General features: G+C 37.8%; 1 protein-coding gene across 5 annotated transcripts in view; it reads right to left on the minus strand.

The window, feature by feature from the left end:
• The window catches only part of SMG1 (SMG1 nonsense mediated mRNA decay associated PI3K related kinase), a 68337-nt gene that overhangs the window by 46235 nt on the left and 2191 nt on the right, over positions 1–19911 (minus strand). For 4 of the 5 annotated variants that reach the window (XM_087731185.1, XM_087731186.1, XM_087731188.1 and 1 more), the window contains exons 2-5: positions 12253–12416; positions 8031–8186; positions 2631–2767; positions 238–296 (exon numbers count right to left, since the gene is read on the minus strand). In XM_087731185.1, coding sequence (XP_087587311.1) covers positions 238–296; positions 2631–2767; positions 8031–8186; positions 12253–12416 — 516 coding nt within the window. The remainder of the gene's footprint in view (positions 1–237; positions 297–2630; positions 2768–8030; positions 8187–12252; positions 12417–19911) is intronic. The other variant, XM_087731187.1, reaches the window with a different exon arrangement.

Genomic DNA, 19911 nt, shown 5'->3' on the forward strand with positions numbered 1-19911 from the left:
ACAGCAGCGCACTACTACGCCCAGGTGATTAAACATAGCTAAGACAGACTTCATATTACCTACAACATAAAAGCCACAGTTGTGCATTCAAATTCTCTGTGTGTGAAGTGTACTCTAGACAGTCTAACAGTATTGTTGATATGCCTAAGAGCCCATTTCGATACTGAAATCTAAACCTAACACTGTCATCATTTTTCCTCTTTAAAGCCTTCAAACTGCTTAGTTTTTCCAGCTTACCTTTCATTGAGTACATCATGAATGGCAGTCAGGATATTATCCAGTTGTTTAACTAGTACCTATAATATAAGATACATAAAAGGCATATGTATAATAATGGCACGATAACTTCTGCAAACAAGGTCCCGTTTACACGCACATTAAAAACACCACTGCCAATTCTGTTTGCTAATAGAATGCTATTATGCTTTCCACGGCCACTGCAGACTAGCATGAACTATATTAAGCAATACTGCAATATTATCCTACATGTTATATTTCGTATTTATTTACAGTAGCCACGAAAATACACTGGCAGCCTGCTATCAAGGTTTGTTCTAAGTTTAGTTCTTGCTGGTAATGTTACATCACAAATGTAAGACTCACCACACAGCTCGTCAGTAGCGTCTACTGAAGACCTAGTCTCCTATACTAATAATCAACTCTATCAGCAGAATATTTAATTGATCAGATAATACAATCTGAAATATTAAAGTTTCTCCTTAGGCAATCCTGACTTTCAGAGAAACAGACTACTATTTTGGGGGATGAAACGTTATTGATGAACCTGTGCTTCTCAGTAAACATAACCAGAAATACTTGTTTTCCTAACATGCACTGAAAAAAAAGACACATTAGTGAGTTGAGTTGCAAAGTCACACATTAGCTGCAACTGTATAAGATATTAACAAGAAGTTTTCTTGACGAGTTAATAAAAAGGTTTGTTCTCTTTTCTTCAGAAAGATATTAATCTGTAACACAGTGGAAGTTCTCTAGGTTTTGTTAAGTTTTGAACACCACCATTCTTTTGGGGCAGGGGGGGTGAAGGAGAGAGAGAGGTCCACATGCTTGGCTCCTCAGAACTCACAAGGACATTTTAAAAATGTGCCTGGTATCTGCAAAAGAGGCTACAAAAGAGACAGGAGAAGGCATCTATACAATTTAGAAGCTGGAGCATGGTGCCATTACATGACAATGCCACTGCCTAGTGATTTTTACTGCTTTACTTTGTTGAACACACATTTCAACCCTGAGAAAGAAAAGAACTCTGTTAAACTACACTTAATAGTGCCAAGAACTGCAGGACCCAGTGCTAGGTTAAACACTGTCCATTATGAAGTTTTAGGATTGACATCGTGGATATCACTTGACATCTGATCTTGTTCTCATTAGTGAGCTAGGAGAAGTTTAAAGAAAAATTTCTCAGTGACAAACTTTTAACGTTCTGACCACTATGAAGTCCGAAGTTTGTCACCACTGATATTATGTTACATATTAGAATGGCAATTCCAATATGTTCTGAGATACCAATAAACCTAAATAAAATGCAGTTACAAAAAAAAGGGGAGGGGAAATCATTGAGAATAATGGAAGTAATTAAAAAAAACAACCACTGAATAACTGTGGAAAGTATTTACTCCCCAAACCCTTGTATTAACAAGGATTTTGTTTCAGAGGAAAGCTGAAATATTAGCCTTGCACATGGTCTGCTTACACCTAGGTGCACAGAATAGAAAAGTCTCAATGTTTAAGTGTCATGCCTTTTGGAAAAGAGCACAATTACCACTGGTTAATTAACAAATAATGAGAGAATTAACCAACTTCTTATAAATATGGACAGACACAAGACCCACAACTGAAATATCACTGCACTGCCTATAAATGAATGGCAGAGTATTAAACCATCATGTCCTGCTTTTTCAATACTTGAAGAACTCCTAAGCTCTCCGAAACGGTGCGACAGATGTCAGACAAAATACTCTTAATACTTCTCTCTAAAATAAGTAATATTAAAAACATATACCCACAGTGGGATACTTCCTCCCCCCCACCCCCAAATCCTTAAGAAACACTTGAGGATATTAGAGAGTTCAACAACCCATTAAAAAACCCAAAGATGTAATGAAAACAAAGACTTATTTGTTCTCTTTCCATAAACGGGAATCCACATACAAAGGTGTTTAGCTAGAAAGCTGAGTAACTCTAAGATGAGCTTTTCACAAGACTGTATAAATATCTGCATATTTTTAATTTAAAATACAGAAACAGTTCTTGAACAAGACAACAACATGGTTCACTTCCTTTTCCTCTATTTCCTTGCTGAAAGATCCAGAGGATATTGCCAAGACCAGTCAAAAAAACCCCACATGCATGCCATATTTATTCCTACAGCTCATGCATTCAGTAGTTTGCTTTAAGGCAATATGTCATAAGTAATCAAGCAATAAAAAATTTCCTGAATGCCGGAAAAAGGACAGGCAATCCAGGAATACATTTTCCTTTGTTGTGGAAGGAAATTCCTCCCTGTATATAAGATATTCCTCTCAGACATATCCCAATACTCAGATTTTTAACAAGACAGTTTTATAAAACGAGAAATACTCCAGTGCTACGAAAAAGTAAAAATTACTAACCAGTTTGTTTTCTGGTTGCTGAATGAATTCTTTCAATTGCTTTACAGTAGCCAGTCTTCGGTCTCTGTCGTCTTCCCGAGTAATCCTCCGAAGAAGATTTGACAGTCGAGACTCGTCAGAATAAGACAACGATCGCTCTGAAAAAGAAAAGGCAATTATTTCTTTTCTCTACAGCATTTGATCAATACTACCTGTATTGTCTGAAATGTGTATTTGTGGACTCAATAAGTCATAATAGTATTTGGAGAAAAAAGTAAAAAAAAAAAATCCTGATTTGTTTTAAAGCTAATATGAGGAAAATGAAATGTAAAATCTAATTTAGCTACCAAAATATTTCATTTCGTCTAGTGGACAGCCCAGTACCTGGACAGAACTCATTCAGAACTAAGCAGAACTGTTTTACTTCTACACAAAAACCTGGGTTTAGTTCCCTTCTACATAACGGGAACAAAAAAAAGGGGGGGGGGGGGGCATGGTAAGGTTAGATCAGACTTCTGACTGAATATATAAACAAAAATACTTCCAACAAATAATATTTAAAAAAAACCTTGTGGAAAAAACCAAGCTGCTTCTTGAAGCAAAGAACCAGACTTAAGCTCAAGCAACTACCAAGAAACAAGATTTCCTCTATCATTTTGGCACAAAAGAAAGATTATGAGTAGTCCTCAGATAGCTAGCAGGGTTCTGCTTTGAAAAGGAAAATAGATCTGATTTTCCTCTGTTGAGGAACAAAATATACACTGTGCAGAGGTGCAGTGGCTATTGATTTAAGTGGACCATAATACAGGAGAATGTTTCCTAAGAAAACATTTCATTTAAGTTGACCAATAGCACTATCGATACCAGTAAAGGTCACAACTCCGTTTACCTGATTTAGTTACCGATTGCAATTAATTTATATGAATAATTCATTTCCCTCATTTGCAAAGAGGAAACAGAGTTTCTTTTGAAAAGTTTAACATTACATGTTTCATGGTGATTAAAATTAGAGGATTCATGAACATTGTAAGGTTTTCTTAGTCACCATAACTCTTATGAGAGCACCCAAGACAACTACAGACAGGTTTTTTCTCTGGTATGTTACACATCAGACATTTGATGGGAGCAGCTATAAAGGCAACCTGGTTATAATGGGAAGGTTAAAATGGGAAAATACTGACAGAAGATGATGTCTGCCAGCCTGGGAACTGCAAGCCTGAGAACCTGGCCTGGGAGCCTGGAGCATCCCCTTGAAGGGCAGCTGGGTACCTAAGAACCTGAGACATCCCGAGATACCCTTGATAAATGCAAAACCAAGAAAGCGCAACAACAAATTTATTGTCTGGAAAGGTGAAAAATAGACTGTAATGGAGGAAAACATCCTGCAAAAGCAGGAATCGGCAACAGCTATTGGCTGCTCCAGCTGGAAAAACAGACTGGGAAAGCCAACATTGGTCTGAGAAAATAGAATACAGCATCATCTATTGGCTGTTCCAGCTGAAAAACAATAGTTAGTAAAAGCTACTGGTGGCTCCAAGTGGTTGTGTCCTATGCCCCCTTATGTCTCTAACAATATGAAAACAACTCACTTTCTACCCAAAATGGAGCTTCTCTCCAAGAGCTCCCCCTTCAAAGACTTGCTACGCGAGATCTCCTGGACAGACCGGACCCTCACTGGGGACGCCTGACTGACTCCAGGCTCCATGATGCAGATCGTCTTTGAAGTGACACTTTGCCTGTCGTCAACTGGCCACACTCCTGGGAGAAGTTTGGCAAGTGCTGTACCAGTAACACTTTGAATAATATATATAGGTGTGCATATAAGTAATTAATCATAAGTATACACTTGCTTTACTAGTGGTAATTTGTAGTAACTTGTAATAAAGAAATATAAGAAAAAAACCTTTGTGTCCTTGTGTATTACAGAATCCTATGAACCCACCCACAAGCCAGTAACTCTTATAGGTCATGGCATCATCTACAGGGGAGCATGTCTTCTATATTATAGTCAATATTCTCAACCTTATTTTCATGTCTTTATTTTTTTGAATTTTAAAAGAGAATATGAATAAAATAGGCTTTGATAATCTGTTTCTTGCCAGGCATCAGTTTAAGCAATTAATTTTGAAGACACCTGACATTCTGAAGGATTAGGCAGGCTTAGCAAACATTAAAATAGAAATAAGAGTCTGAAGGATCAAATCTACATTTTGTTCCTAGCTAGCACAACTACACAAGACATGTTGAGATGTTATCTGACAGGCATCTTTTAAGATGTTACTGATTTTACAGAGGACTAAGGCATACACATCCATTTAGGAAGAATTACGATTCTTTTCCCTTGCTTTATCTGGAAACCACAGTCTTCAGCAGTGGACAAAAATCTACGTGTCCGGTGAGAAACATACAAGGAATCACGATCAGCAAAGACTCCTTCTGAAGCATATCTGCTATATCTCTCTGCTAGATGATCACTTGCATCTGAAGATCTCCTTGTACTTCTGCCCAGAGTTGAGCTAGCAGCTGTAGTCCAAGGCTTGCCTGCCAATGGTCAATACATAGCCAAACTTCAGAAAGATGGACCTAGCACAATTACCCACCCAAAAAATTTGATCAGCCCTGGAGAAGAAAGAAAAGGACTACCAAGAAGAATGCAGCCTGCCCAGGGGTGTACCATGTCTACCATTTTCTTTAAAACCTGGGCAGTAGTAGAAGGCCACCAGACCAAGGGAAAAAAATTTTTGAAAGTTCAAATGGAATAGTTTGGAAACAAAACATACGCAACCACGGAAGTTCTTTTAAAGCTTGGTTACAATGGAAATTAACACAGACTACTGTACACAAAATAAAAAGCGCAACTGCTATTCATGAATAATTCCACATGAAACCTCTTCTGCTAGGAAAGTACTGTGTTCTATGTCATTGAATGTATCTCGAAAGCTTAAGCTGAGCCAAATCTACATACACTTATTTCACTATTAGACTGTCTACATATGAAGCCTCTCAAAACAGCAATTTGAATCTGTCCTTGAGTAAGTCAATGCATTGGCCACCCCATAATACAGTCCTTTCCAAGACAATAGGTGTGCCTCATAAGAAGGAGAAAAGTCTATTCTACAATATTCCTAAAGCTACACTCTACTAACACTAACCTGGACCAGGAACACACAGTACACATCACTTCTCTTCAGTCACTCCCAGTTTGCACTGATCTCGGCCGCTCAGCAAGCAACCGCATGGGAAGCTACACCAGCACAGCTGGGTTAGGTCACTAGGTACTGCTCTTGAAGGGCAAACCAGGATGCAGTGGTTTGGAAAACACTGAAAATTATTTTTACTAAATAACTTTTTATAAAGATATTCCAGATATTTGCAAGATTCCTAAAAAAGTCCCTCCTCCTGTCCCTAAAAATGTTGGTTGAGTCTTCAGTGTTAGATTAAAAGTCAACAGAAATATAAGCCTTGAATTAATTAAATCCACAACTTGCAACTTTTTAGTGTTGTCTTCTCTGCATTCATCTTTTTGTTTGCAATCTCTTCATGGAAAACTGTAATTTATTTTGAAATATGGTTTTTCTGTTCTACAGACAAAAAAAAAATCCTAAAACCAGAACTGTATAAATAAAACTACTACCACCAAGATTACTGGTGTGAGACACACATTTAACTGCTGCTAGAATAAGACATACTGTTCAAAACTCTCTACTAAAAGCAGCTTTGTTTTTATTCAGTTAATATCTGATGAACATTGGCATTACTCCCTAAGAGAGTAAGTGTTAGCTGTATGTTGAGCTATAATCATAACCTAAAAAAAAAAATAAGCTAACCAAGAACATGAGTGAAGCTATACTAATCAAAGCACTAGTTAATGAACACCTGTATGACTTCCACTTTGTGAAAAATCAGCAAGGTCTCAGCCACATGTCAACTCACACACAGAAGACAACTATTTTAAAAATTGCTTAATGCACACACTAACAAACAGTATAAAAGAATTTTAAAAATAAGATCCTATTGCAACATAATTCCACTGTATTTTGAAGATATGAAAAATCAAAATGACTTGCTGAAACCTACAACAATCACAAAGACAGCCCAGTTAAAAAGGAGAAACTCTTGAAATCTAACATCTAGAGGACAGAATATGTACAGAAGCATACAAGTCATAGGCAGAGACTTCAGTCATCTGAAATTATAGTTCCTAACATTTTAAGGATTGAAGAGGTGCCAGGAGAACAGTCTGAATTTTATGCCAGTACTAACTAATAGTAAATTCATGCACAAGCCCACTACCAGAAGTATTATTTACACAGTTATCTATTAGATAATTCTCTGTTTCCTCTACATAGACATAATTTAAGACACTAAAAGGACTGAATAATTTTTATATCAAGACACCAGAATGGGATTATATAGTCTGAGTTTAACCCATTCCAAAGATGAGGCTTTTGCAAGTCATGTCACCACTTGCACCTCAGTCCTTCCACCCAGAAAGCACACTGAACACTCTTCTTTCACCTTTTGTCTCCTCCAAAATATAAATCCCTGAGGAGAAACACCGTGTCCTCATATGTTTATAATGTGCTTGGCATAAAGCAGTCACAGTTTTTGTCAGTGGCTCAACTACCATTTATACTAAGTGATGCAATAAATGACAGTGCTTAGTCATAACAAAGCTTCTATTTTCATTCAGAAGTCCTTGGAGTAACTACTTTTTCTTTTTTTAAAAACTATGATTTAAACCCAGATAGTGGAAAAAGTGAAGCCTTTTTTCCAAAACCACATGCCCAGCATTCTTGCACCCTCTTGCAACTCCAGATTTCCTCTCGCTGCATCTCCCAAGACCTTGCTGACATTCTCATGATGCCTCCAGTTCCTCCCTGGCCTCTAATCCTCAGCTGAGCAAGTGGGAGCACAAATTGTGGCTGGTTCAGGAGTACACATCTACTGACTAATCAGCTGGTATGATGTGATGACTAGTTGACCTGCAGGCCAGTGAGAACAGATAACGGTTGAGCTCACCGTTGAAGGTTTTCCCGCACTAGGGACTCATTAATTAACAATTTTTTACTGAGGCGTCAATTTTCAACAAATCTAACAGCAAATTCTCCTTTTTGGAGCCCTTGATCTCTTTGCCAAATGTGGCTAACCTGAATAAGGGTTCAAAAGCTATTTAAAGGAAATGGAAAGATTGATAGCATAAGCCATGTAGTCTAGAGATCTGCCCAACCTATGGAGGAAGTCTCAATGCAGGGAACAGTAAATACAAGATGACAGTTTCCATCAACATCATCTAATCATATATCACAAAAAATAAAATCCATATAGATTGTCTAATCATAGTGAACTTCTTTTCATATTCTGAAGACAAGAGAGGTTGCCAAGAGATCCTATTTTCCTCAAAATCTGTGGTATCCTTACCCTGTGATTTCCTCATGTCTTTTGTGGCTAAAGCACGATTCCCATGCGGAACACTGGTAAAATCAGGATTGGTCACATTGTTAACTCTCAGCTCTTGCCCCAACGACTTCCGACCATAAGTATTTTCCCCAGATCCTCCATTGACACTGTAGCCACCTGTGGAAAAACCAACGTGAGATTAAAACAGGCCATCAGACCATATATTTAGTAGGGTAGTATGTTATGGGTTATTCAATTCATATGCAAATTAGCAGCCCTATCCTCTATCACCTTCTTTAGCTTCCTTTTTCATTTTCACATGCAAACATGTTTTGTTATGCCTTGTAAGTTTCCAGGTCACATATTCAGAATCTAATCAGTCTTTTTTTTGAAGCATATGAAAAAACCTCTGTCGCAATGAAGTTTAACATTGATTTTGTTGCATTTGGTGTTTTCTTATTATTAATTTTGAACCTGTATTTTATAAGGCCCTTCATGTCAAACTGCTAGTACACATGGCTAGATACATTCACTTACTTGCTCCTTGACTATGCACATCAAATTTCCACTCTGTTTTTGTTATAAATTCACTACACGGGCTCAGTAAAATGGACAAAAAAAAAAGGAGAAAGCTTTTAAAAAGCCACAGATTATTTATATGTACAGATTGAACAACTCTCCCTAAACATATACCAGTTAATATTTTCACACACTAATACTGACATTATCTTAAATTAAACTCAATCCTACACTGTCCCACTTGAGATACATATGGTAATCTTTGGTCACAATATAAAACAGAAATAAAAGTATAATTTTGAATAATTCAATTCTATTTACTCCTACATCCACAAGAATTTACATACTCAAATGTTGAAACCAAAGATTTTTCCAGTCTGCCACAACATTTTGAGGGGCAGGTTCTTCCTCTGCAGTAGGGTGGAGAAATGAAACTGTCCCTTGAGCCTGCCCAATACTTCACTCAATGTATTAGAGCTCACTTTCAAGGCAGCTGCACAGGCAGCTTTCTAAAGTGCCTTCTCTGCCTGAGACAGGGAAGAATCCACTAATAAAATTAAACCCAGAACAACAAAAGATATGCAAGACTTCTTTCAGAAGAGGTACTTCCACAATTCCACCTGAATCAGTGTATAAAAGAAAGCCTGGGGTAAAGGAGAGGTAGCTCTCCGTAAAAAGAGGCAGCCTACCGAGACTACAGGATGGATAGAAAAATAAGTTGAAACATCAAGGTGAATCTGGACCTTAGTAGATGTAAAGAATGTCATCTTGAAGGCAAAGCTTTTGATAAAAAGAAGCTGTGAACTACCAGAAGTTTGTGTATTTCTATACACACAGGACTACCCTACCATCACAGAAAATCCTGTGCAAAGTCTCAGTTGTAATTACTTAATTACCATTACAGTAAAGATAATTTGTGTATATTTGGATTTACAAAATTAAACTCAATTTTTAAACATAAACTAGCATGTATGCAACGTTAACATTATTTTGTCATAACAAACCAACACTGTCCTGTGAAGGAAATTACTTCTAACAGCAATAATTATATTTATGACTAAACAGAAGTTTATCACTAAAATTCAAAGCAACAAAGCAATTAGTTTAACTGATGTCAGATAATCATGCATTCAGACCACAAGCATGAACTATCAAAAACAGACATACTACCATATACTGTTGGAGCTCTTAAAGTTATTTCATACTCTCGCTCTAGCACACAAAGTATCCCAGCTTTTTTGGTTGTCTGCAAAGGCACGTAGTATTTGCTACAGCGTATTTGACATTATCTTAAATGAATTAAACACAAATCTATATTCTTCCACTTGACATATAGATGGTACATCTTTGGTAACAACATGAAATAAATTGTCATTTAGAGTAATTAACAAACAGCAGGGCAATCAGGTTTTTCAGCAATAAGGCTGTAAATATTACATTATAACTCTCTTCAGTTATCTCCTGGTCTGAAGTGTTTTTAAAAATCCTAATATAGACATATTTTATTCATTTCCCTTCAAATGTTAAATCTGCGACCAAATAAGAATATGATCAGCTATGTCACTGTTATTAATTTTAACGTAAATATGCAGATACCATGACATATGAATATTAGTGCAGCATCTTTTTAGCAGTAAGGACTCTTGAGCACATCATAGTTACAAATCAAAAGGGAGGAAAGTGTTGCAGGAAGGAAGAACATCTCATCTATAAGTAAAAACCCAAAAGCCTTCTATTTAGCTTTAAAAACTTAAATCTTCCAACTCCCCTGTCTTGTTTTATAAAGTAAAGGAGAGAAGACAAAGGGGAGAGACCTAATTGCAGTCTTCCACTAGGTCAAACCTAACTGCAGTCTTCCACTAGTTCATGTGAAGGCTTACTTAAAAAAAAAAAAAGAAAAGAAAGAGAAAAAGACAGCCAGACTAATCTTACAGATGCAGAGCAAAAGGACAGGAGTCAACAGTCATAAGTTGCAGCAAGGGAAATTCAAACTGGATATGACAAAACAATTATTTACTAGGAGAGCGGTAAAGCACTGAACAGGCTGCTAAGGGAGGCTGTAGATGCAGAACCTCCCATCCTTAGAGGTTTTCAAACCTGAACAGCTTCCAGAAATTATCAAGTTGGAAGTCATTTTTATTATCAACACCAGAAGCTGGGGGGTGGAGGGGGGTGGGGGGGTGGAATCTCTTCTCAAGGATTCTAGGTATTTATGACATATGGTTATCCAGGATAGAAAAGCTAGTTCTTAAAATGAAAATTCCATGCTAGCAGACTCCAACACATTAATTGAAAAGTCTCAGTAAACAAAGAAACTATTCTGCATCTGTAAGCTTACAAATTTCTAGATATCTCTAGATATCTCCTTCTATCCCTAGAACTAGAGATACTTGGAATTTGGTTTTATAGTACACAATATCCTAATCATCTCTTTTCAAGTCACATCTGAACAAAATAGCTTAGTTAAAGTGCTAAGCTAGCAGACATGCCCTGTAAGATACAGTACTTGAGGGAGAAATAGGTGCATTTTTCCTTTTAAATGGCACTTTCCCAGCAACTTCATAAGCTACTTTACAGTATTTGTCCGAAACTTACTATTTCACTATACTTATGCCAGTATGTTCTTTAAATAGTAGCACACTTTGAAGTATAACCTACTATGCCAGTCTGCGTGAAACACAGTAAAACTCTCCATGTTAGCAGACACACTGACACTTCACTTTCTAAGCAGTTACTCTGTTAAAGTTAACCAAATCTTAAGGTTCTCAAGGTATGCAGATAAACAAATACCTGTTTCATGCTCCTGCCTCCTGCTAACAGTACCTACTACTTATAAAAAAATAAATTTGCATCAGCACACCCAGGTGTAACTTCCCCTAAGATGCAGCAATTCTTTACAGATAGTTAGAGGGCAAAGTAGGGGGACTGCGAATGCTTTTTAGGTTCCTGAACAAAAACTCCCACAATAATATTCCTGCAAGATTTTTTTGAGTCTGGCCTGCCTGAAGATGATTTACATAGTCTAAAAAGTGACTCTGCAAGTAAAAAAAATCCTCCTATTTGATACCTGTATTTGGCAATTAAAAAATAAAAATCAGAATACAGATTTCTTTTTCATAAAGATGAAAAGATATGATTCTGAATTTTTAGCTATTTTCTAAAGAAAATATTTCCATTCTTAAAAAAAACACCAGAAAAAATTGTACGAACCATGCATCGCGCGATTTATATTAAGTCAAACTGAGGCACATAGAAGGAGAAATTCCCATTAAAGACAAAATATAGATTTGATTCCCAAAGATTCCAGTTTGCTGCAGTAAAGCTGCAATAGGTAATATATCAGATTAGTAGCCCATTTATTCAGGCAGTCCATTTTCAATACCAGAAGCACTAGACGGTATTCTGGAAGAAATTACAACTTGCAGACCAGACACATCCGGAATACTATTCTTTAGGAAAGAGTGCTTATTCTGTTAATGCATTAAGTCTTCTCTTACATTCTCTTCTCCTAATGCAAATGCATATTTTTCTCACTATTCGTATCAACCACAACATTTCTTTGATCCTTGATAACTCTCTCAACACAGTGATACTGTGGCAATGAGTTATATCAGTTCACTGTCTGTCTTGGGGGGGAAAAAAAAAAAATCTCCACCATTTCAAGTTTACTGCCCTTCTCTGAACATCCCCTCACAATTTACACATGAAACAGCAATCTGTATACCTTTTTCTTCATTCTGTATGTCAGTGTGGACTCTGATATCATCGTGTCTTTGTCGAGACACCACAGCTGAATTTGAGGGTTGTAATCCATAGGAGGCAGAACTGCCCCGATCTCTGGATGAAGAGTATTTTAAATTGTCCTGGTCAGCTGATGCACTGTCAGTTCTATAAAGAGAAAAATATTTTTTTTATGTAGTGGCGTAACAGGAGTGGGATTCACATTCACTTATAAATGCAACATATTTAAATGACAATCCCAAATGTATTTTCCTGTGTCAAAAAAGTTGCACGTCTAACCTGCTTCTTAAAATGACCTTCAATTCACATTGGGATTAGAATTGACTAATTATTACAGCAACACGCAAAGGAAATGCATTCTAGTGCGCCAGTGCCTTTTCTGAGGACATTCTCAAGTCTCTTTTCAGTTGGATGCCTATATACGGAAACATTACTTCCCAGAAGTGAAAAATAAAATACAACTAGGTATAGGTATATACCACAGATAGGCGACAGCGCCTACCGTTTGTGAAAGTCATTACTAATCCACACGTGAACATTTACATAATATGCTATGGGCCTTATTGAGCAATGTAAAACCACTTATTAGACAGAGGTGTTACTAGCATGTAACTGATAATCAAAATAGGAATCACATATTAAGTTTTTGCAAAACAAAAATTGCAAAACAAGAAAACAGGCTTTACTGTGGAAAAAACTGGAATGGAAATTAAGAGCTGTTATCCTTTAGAGTAAATGTTTGCAGATAAAAAGTGAGTTAAAAAAATCTACATTAAGTTTAAACCACTCTCATATCAGAAAACTGATTTATAGCCCAGAATAAACTTTTAAAGAAAAAGGTGGAAATTATGAAACCAACTCTTCTCACTGGACATACTAAGTTATTTTATTTTTAAAAATACAGTAACTTTAATATACCTAACTTGTGTGCATGACACTTCAGAACCTAAATTCAACCGATCACTTCAAATGCATTCTTACAAGCAATACTGGAGGTTTTACATTAAAACTAGTAAAACTATAGCCAGCCAAAACAAAAATCAACAGAATTTTGTTCAACTCCAGTATATCTGGAATCACACTACTCAAATTATTTACGGAGGGCTTTTCCTAAGCAAACTCTAAAGCTCTATTTTTATTTTAAGCTTGGATAGTTCATTTGATTATTTAACAAAAAGCAGGACAGATCATTCCTTTTCATTCCTGTAAATTAACTACAATTTGTGCGAGGACAAACACCACATGTTCTTGGTTTTTGTCTTTCATTTTCACTTTTCAAGAGAACACTGTGATTAGAACCACTAGACAAATTCAGGGAAAAGGAGTTAAATACATCTCAAGGCCAAAAGGGAAAAACACAGCTAAAATTTTTGAAAAGCAGCTGTTACTTAAGCTGTCCTGAAGGCTTGCTATTTTCAAATATAGTTTGTCCTCAGTACAATTGGAAGAGTAACACCATGAGGGCTGATATTTGCAAAAACAATTGGAACTAAAGAACCCCCCCCTCACATATTTTATTCTCTTGAGAATGTTAAAAGACAATACACTATCAATCTGGAACAGGGTTCAAAAGAAGAACCTAGGTTATTATTCCCTTTTGCTCTATAAGCAAATTCATCTTTAGATATACACAATAAGACTCTTCTCATTCAGTATTCACTGTGGCATCACATCTACTGTTTTGTTGAGCACTTGCTTGGACTGTTTTATAAAATAGGCTATGTTACTCAAGAAGCAAAGCCTTAGTAAAAGTCTTTGCTCGTGAGTCAACTAGGATTGTAGAAATACTTATATAGTTGGACCTTCATCATTCACCTAAGTTATGCTGAACAACAACAAAGTTCTGCACTGAACCTTCAAATGGTATGAACTTTAGATACGCCTACACCATGTGCAAATTTTCCAGTCAGCTACAGAGCCCCCAGATTTTCTCCCTGCCCTAAAACCTCAGGAAACTTCCAGCTCACTTTGAGGAACAGCAGAGTTTATTATGGAGGACTCAAATTATTTTAGCCTTCCAATGAAACAGACTGACAAATTTTCAGTTGGTAAATTTAAGTACTGATGGGTTCTTAATAGTGTACCTCCCCAAAGAGCACCACTTTTTTTTAAGTCAATGTGCTGTAGACTGTATCATCTCCAATTGTCACACATTAAGTCTGAAATTCTTAAGTCTGAAGGCAAGCTGATCAAACGTACAATTTTTAAGACTGTTCTGTGTATCCCAATCAACTGAAGGACTACACATGTTCTCAGCTAACCTCACTTCCCGCAGCACAGCCTTTGAATGTTTTGTAAAATTTTCCATTGTGGTAAAATACATAAGCCTATTGTTTCCCTGGGGAAAACCACACACTCGCTTCGTTCTGTCTTTGGGAACAGCTTTCTGCAAGCTAACCTGTTCACACTTTATAACCCAACTAAAAGGCGAGCGCAATTTTATTAGAAATATATAATTGTTCTCCTATGTACCAATTTAAGAGACAGTAGTTCCCACTGAAAACACGGTTGCCACTACAATAAATACGTAGCTTAGATATCCAGCAGTTTCTGCCCACCCTTTATGAGGCAGAGTAAAAAATGCTTCCTAGGAACATACAGTTTCCAGAGAACTAGGTTCTGTGACCCAACTGGCTGCTATGGTCTGTATTGCTTTGAAGGAGGATTTTGACCTGAAAGAAGCTTGCAATAAGATTCACACCAGAAGCAGAGCCCACCATCTCATGGGCCTGAGCATTTCTAGCTGTCCAGTGATGCACTCCATTTCTCAGGTGGGAACTGAATTAAAGAATTGTACCGCAGGCTCCTGCGTCAACGCTGTGGAAGTTTGTGGCGTGGGCTTGTCAAGACCTGGGGACGCAACCCCAGTACCTGTCACCTGCGCCTGTGCTCCCTCACCAAGGAACACAGACGCCTGGGTGACACAGGGCACCGCTGTGCAAACTCACGGCAAAGCATGGTCTGCGTGCACAGGAAGAGACATTCAATTTTCAAATCTGTTTCTGAAAAATACCATTTTTCGTGTCAGTAACGTATTCATGATTTCGAAAGACAACCACTTAGAACTCAAAACACAGCCAATGTATGGACAGGTACTTGCCAAAGTTGTACAAATAGTTACTTTTTCTGCCTCCCTCCAGCCCTTTGAGGTACACTGCAGCCATGCCACCAGGGGACGGGAAGAACTGTACTCCCGGCTACCTCAGCTCATGCCCGCGTTCCAGGAGGGCACTTTTCCTGTTCACACGGTGGTATTTTCACTTTAATTACATTGTGCCAAGCAGAGACTAGGTTACGTGACAGACGTAACACTTAGCGTCATCTTTCAAAAGAAGTCTATGTAACAATAAATTTATCGTTACATACATTGACATTGTCACAGACCTGAACAAACATTGTATACTAATAAAGTCACAACGTACAATGCTAGCAACAGATAAGCAGAAGTACAAATACAAACGTGATATTAGACAAAGTTGGAAGGGGAAATTGCAAGGATGAACATGACTGCGAGTACCTTGTGGTGTAGCTTCAAAAGCATATTTGCCGCTTTGAGACACTATTCTGTTTTATTTCCACCTGAAAAGCTCATTGAGGGAGACTAAGCAAAGTACTTCAAGAGCTCCCATGACAGCCTTCCTCTGTGCCTGGGTGGAAGATTACCTGATTACCACCAACACCGGCACCAATTTCCTGCATACGATGTTTTAGCAATATCATTTATACAGAAGAGATTGCATTCAGTTTTCTGCAGGGTGATTTTTAACCTGCCTTTATCCATCAGAAAAACAAAATAGTTCGCCTATCTAAATAAGCAGAAATGGCCACTAGTTCTCCCTAAAAAAAAGCTACTTAATTTTTTTTCCAGGGACATACAGAAGGGAAGTTAGACGTTTCCAAAAATAAGTGTATATCTCATTCCATCAAAAGTATCAGCATGATTTGACTAGCCAATTTGTATGACTGAAGAAAGCATGGCTGAGAACAACTGACTTAAAAAAAAACACAAACAAACCTTTTTTACCTAGGAAAAAAAATAGGTCAATCAAAAATACATCATGTTTCTTTAGTTATATGGAAGCCTTAAGAATTTTTGTCCAAAAAACTTGTTACAAACAATCTGGTGTATACTATTCATTATCTGTAGCTCTTTCAGAACAACCCTGCCATATGGATATTATTTTGAGACAAAAATCACTTAATTATTCTATTTGATTTTATTTCCAAGGACAGGATCTACATGGAGGATTTATTCTGAGATGACTCTACTGTATGAGCTGTATTATTCTTCAAGTCAGTCAATTTTACTTGTGTATTTGCTCTATTTGCCAAGTTTATTTGCTATAATGCAGACAAATTCTTCATTACTTAAAATCTTTATCAATAAAATATTTAAAACTTAGAGTCACTGTATCCACTCAAATCAACAGCTTCCCACCAAGTTTCCGACGCTTCTTCCACTGGCATGCAGAGCAGCGACAGCCCTCTTTTGCCATGCTCCTTTATCATCACCTGGTCCATCTCGCCAAGCCCAAACCTGGCTGAGTCCACCCCAAAGCCAACTTTAGTTTCTATCTCTGTGCTGAGAGAGCACAACAAGAGTCTAAGTGGCTATGTTTTCTACTAGTGAAATAACAACTAATTAACGATTTTCCCACTGCAATTCTGCCATCTCCACTGCTGGACAACTACCTGCAGTCTCAGTAGCTTTTCCAATCACCTCTTGATCCTGCATCACTCCCTTCTTACACAGTAGCTCACCAATTTCCTTCTGTCCTGTGACGGACATTAGGAGGGAATGTATCACATATATGCATCCCGTTCTTATCTTTCCATAGGCATCTTCTAATAGCCATTTTTGGATACAGGATATTATGCTACCTAAATCATTGGTCCAATCTAGTATGGCTACTCTTATATGGAAGACCATCTGCTCAAGTTCCTTTGCCTTCCCACTGATACATTTTCAACTTCTTTCATCTTTCTCACATCTCATTCTCCTCTGTCTTCACATTAAAAACAGAGACTTTCACATTACAAACTTAGGCTCCCCCATTTTACCAAAAAAGAAAAAAGCTCTTTGATCTCATACCTTCCCAACCTTATCAGCATATTCAACACACTCAGATGTGAAAAGAGATCAAGAATTACTTGTTTCCAGTTCAGAACTGAACCCACTCCCGTTCTGCATCTCCCACGCACAGTCCACTGAATCTCTTCCCAAGGCTTCCATTGACCTCTTCCCAACGGCGCCTCACAACTGATACTGCACCTCGTTCTCTAAGCTGCCTTCAACATCGCAGACTGTATTTCTCTCTCCCCCCCCATGCACATATCTATCTCTCTCACTCTTTGCACTCTCCTCTCTGTCAACTGTCCCTGAAGAGACGGACTTTCATCCTATATGACTCTACACCCATTCTCAGGTAATTTCAGCGACATCCTCAAACACCTCTATGTTGTCAACTTTCAGGTGTCTCAGTCACAGACCCATCCAAACTAAGATTTCAGCCTTTTTCTAACAAACATTTTCTGTGTACCTTGTTGCACATGCAAACGCAAAAGAAAGTCTCTGTCTCAACTCTCCTTATACACAGCACCCACTGCTATCACCCTGCTTGCCATTCAATGTGTTAATCCAGTATTATGAACAGACAATATCCACAGCTCGTGCTTGCCTTTTGTAAAAGACCTGCCTCTGTCCTTCACAGCCACGTAAAAAGCACTGCTCTAACCATCACCTTCTTAGCCCATTTGCCCTGATGAGCTTCTTTGCTCCCTGCCAATACCTCCCATTCTGCCTTTAATTAAACACGGGTACTTGTCCTCAGTTATAAAGTGCTAGCCAATACTGCTCTCCTGCTTAGGTTACAAGCTACCTGGAAGGAGAGACGTATTTACTGCCTTGTCTCATCGTGTCTAGACCCACTTGGTTTGGCAGGCACCATGCTAACAGAAATTAGTAATTCATAACACTGCCTTACATTGCATGAGAAGGATACACTTCATTTTCAAGAACAAATTTCAGTACTGAACCTAATAAGACACTTCTAGAACTTCTTAGATGTGAAAGATTTTCTTCTTCACTTTTCCATATACTCCCCTGCTAACCTACATTTATGACAGAAGGGACAGAGAGGTCCTGTTAATTAAAATCTTATCTTCCTTTTCTCCCTTTCGCCTAAGAATAAGAAAGCCATGGTGCACCCTGCACTTGCTAACCTGCTACCCTGCACTCGCACTCCTGCTTAGTATCACCATAAGCACATGAAACTTGCTTTGCCACCCAGAACATTTCCTATCAAAGGGAAATACTGCTTGTTTCAGTATATAATTAGCCTTTAGTAACCTACCGAATTAACTCTGCTCACATGAAAGACCTGCACACTGACATGATTTTATTTTTTTCCCCCAGAAGTCGTATCAGGGAAAACGCAGTGAGATCTGTCAAACAAAAAGGAAAGAAAAAGAAGTAAAGGTCTAGAAAGCTATAAAGATTAGAAGAAGGGGGAATAAGATCTTACCAAGCCTTCTCAAAAAAACTTCACTGTTCTCTGTCACATACATTCAACATTTATCTCAAAAGTTTTTGTGTTGCTATTAGTCTGGTACACCCCAGTGCAAAAACTAATATGCCCATGTATATCAGGACAACTTCTTCCTCTGTAATACACAGCTCTATCAATACACACACTGTAGGAAAACCAGTCCACGTGCATCTGACAGATATGACTGCATTCATGCAAACACCAAAAAAAAAATATCAAATTCTAATTGAAAACTACTCTCCCTTAAAGAAGGATGTTGGCTCCAACTTTCAGTTTCACACTGTTTTCAGCCCCAGCGGTGATTACCACTACCAAAAATTGAGAGGAATCTGGACCTAGTAACGAGAAGCAATCTAGCCATTTTTACTCACACAAAAATGTGTGTTTGAAAACACAATCCATCTGATAATACACCTGTGCATTAGCAGTTCCTTTTTTCCCCTTTAGGAACTTGAACCAACTACAGTTACTGCAGTTTTCATTACTTTGGCCATGTGCATTCCCTCTTCCACACCCTGCAAGAAAGCATTTACCAGCAACATCACCTGAGCTAAACGAAACTAACAGTCAACAGAAAAGAAAGGGGAAGGAAAGAATACGTGGGTATGTTTCATGTTGCAGGGTTTGTCCAAGAGCACATTCGAAACAATCAATGAAAAAGAAACACTCATTGCCAGTTTTATATAACAGATCTCCTTTCAACCGTGCATGTGAATCACTTTTAAAAATTCATTAATGCCAAAACAACAAAGTGATTTAATCTCTGCGTCATTCTTTAAGTTCTTAGTGTAGACTCACAGGTTCCATATCTCTAGTCATCTTTTTGAGATTTAAAAAAAAATTAACATATAGAGAAAAATGTGCTCTGTGTTTGGAACTGTGTGAACATTTCTGATTCCTGGGCGCTCTCACCAGATTAAAAAAACCTAATATCTAAAGGAAAGCATAAAGTTAATTTCTTACAAGTGACAGGATCAGTGAAGAGGTGTTACCTATTTCTTAGCAGGAGCTTTAATCACAGTGTGATGGAAACAGAACTAGGCCTTATCCACGCTACGAAGCTCCCCTAGCCTGCCACACTTTCTCTAGCGCTT

The sequence above is a fragment of the Nipponia nippon genome, unplaced genomic scaffold, assembly GCF_047370975.1.
Source record: "Nipponia nippon isolate SJK-2023a ecotype South Korea unplaced genomic scaffold, ASM4737097v1 scaffold_5, whole genome shotgun sequence".
In the NCBI taxonomy this organism is placed as follows: Eukaryota; Metazoa; Chordata; class Aves; order Pelecaniformes; family Threskiornithidae; genus Nipponia; species Nipponia nippon.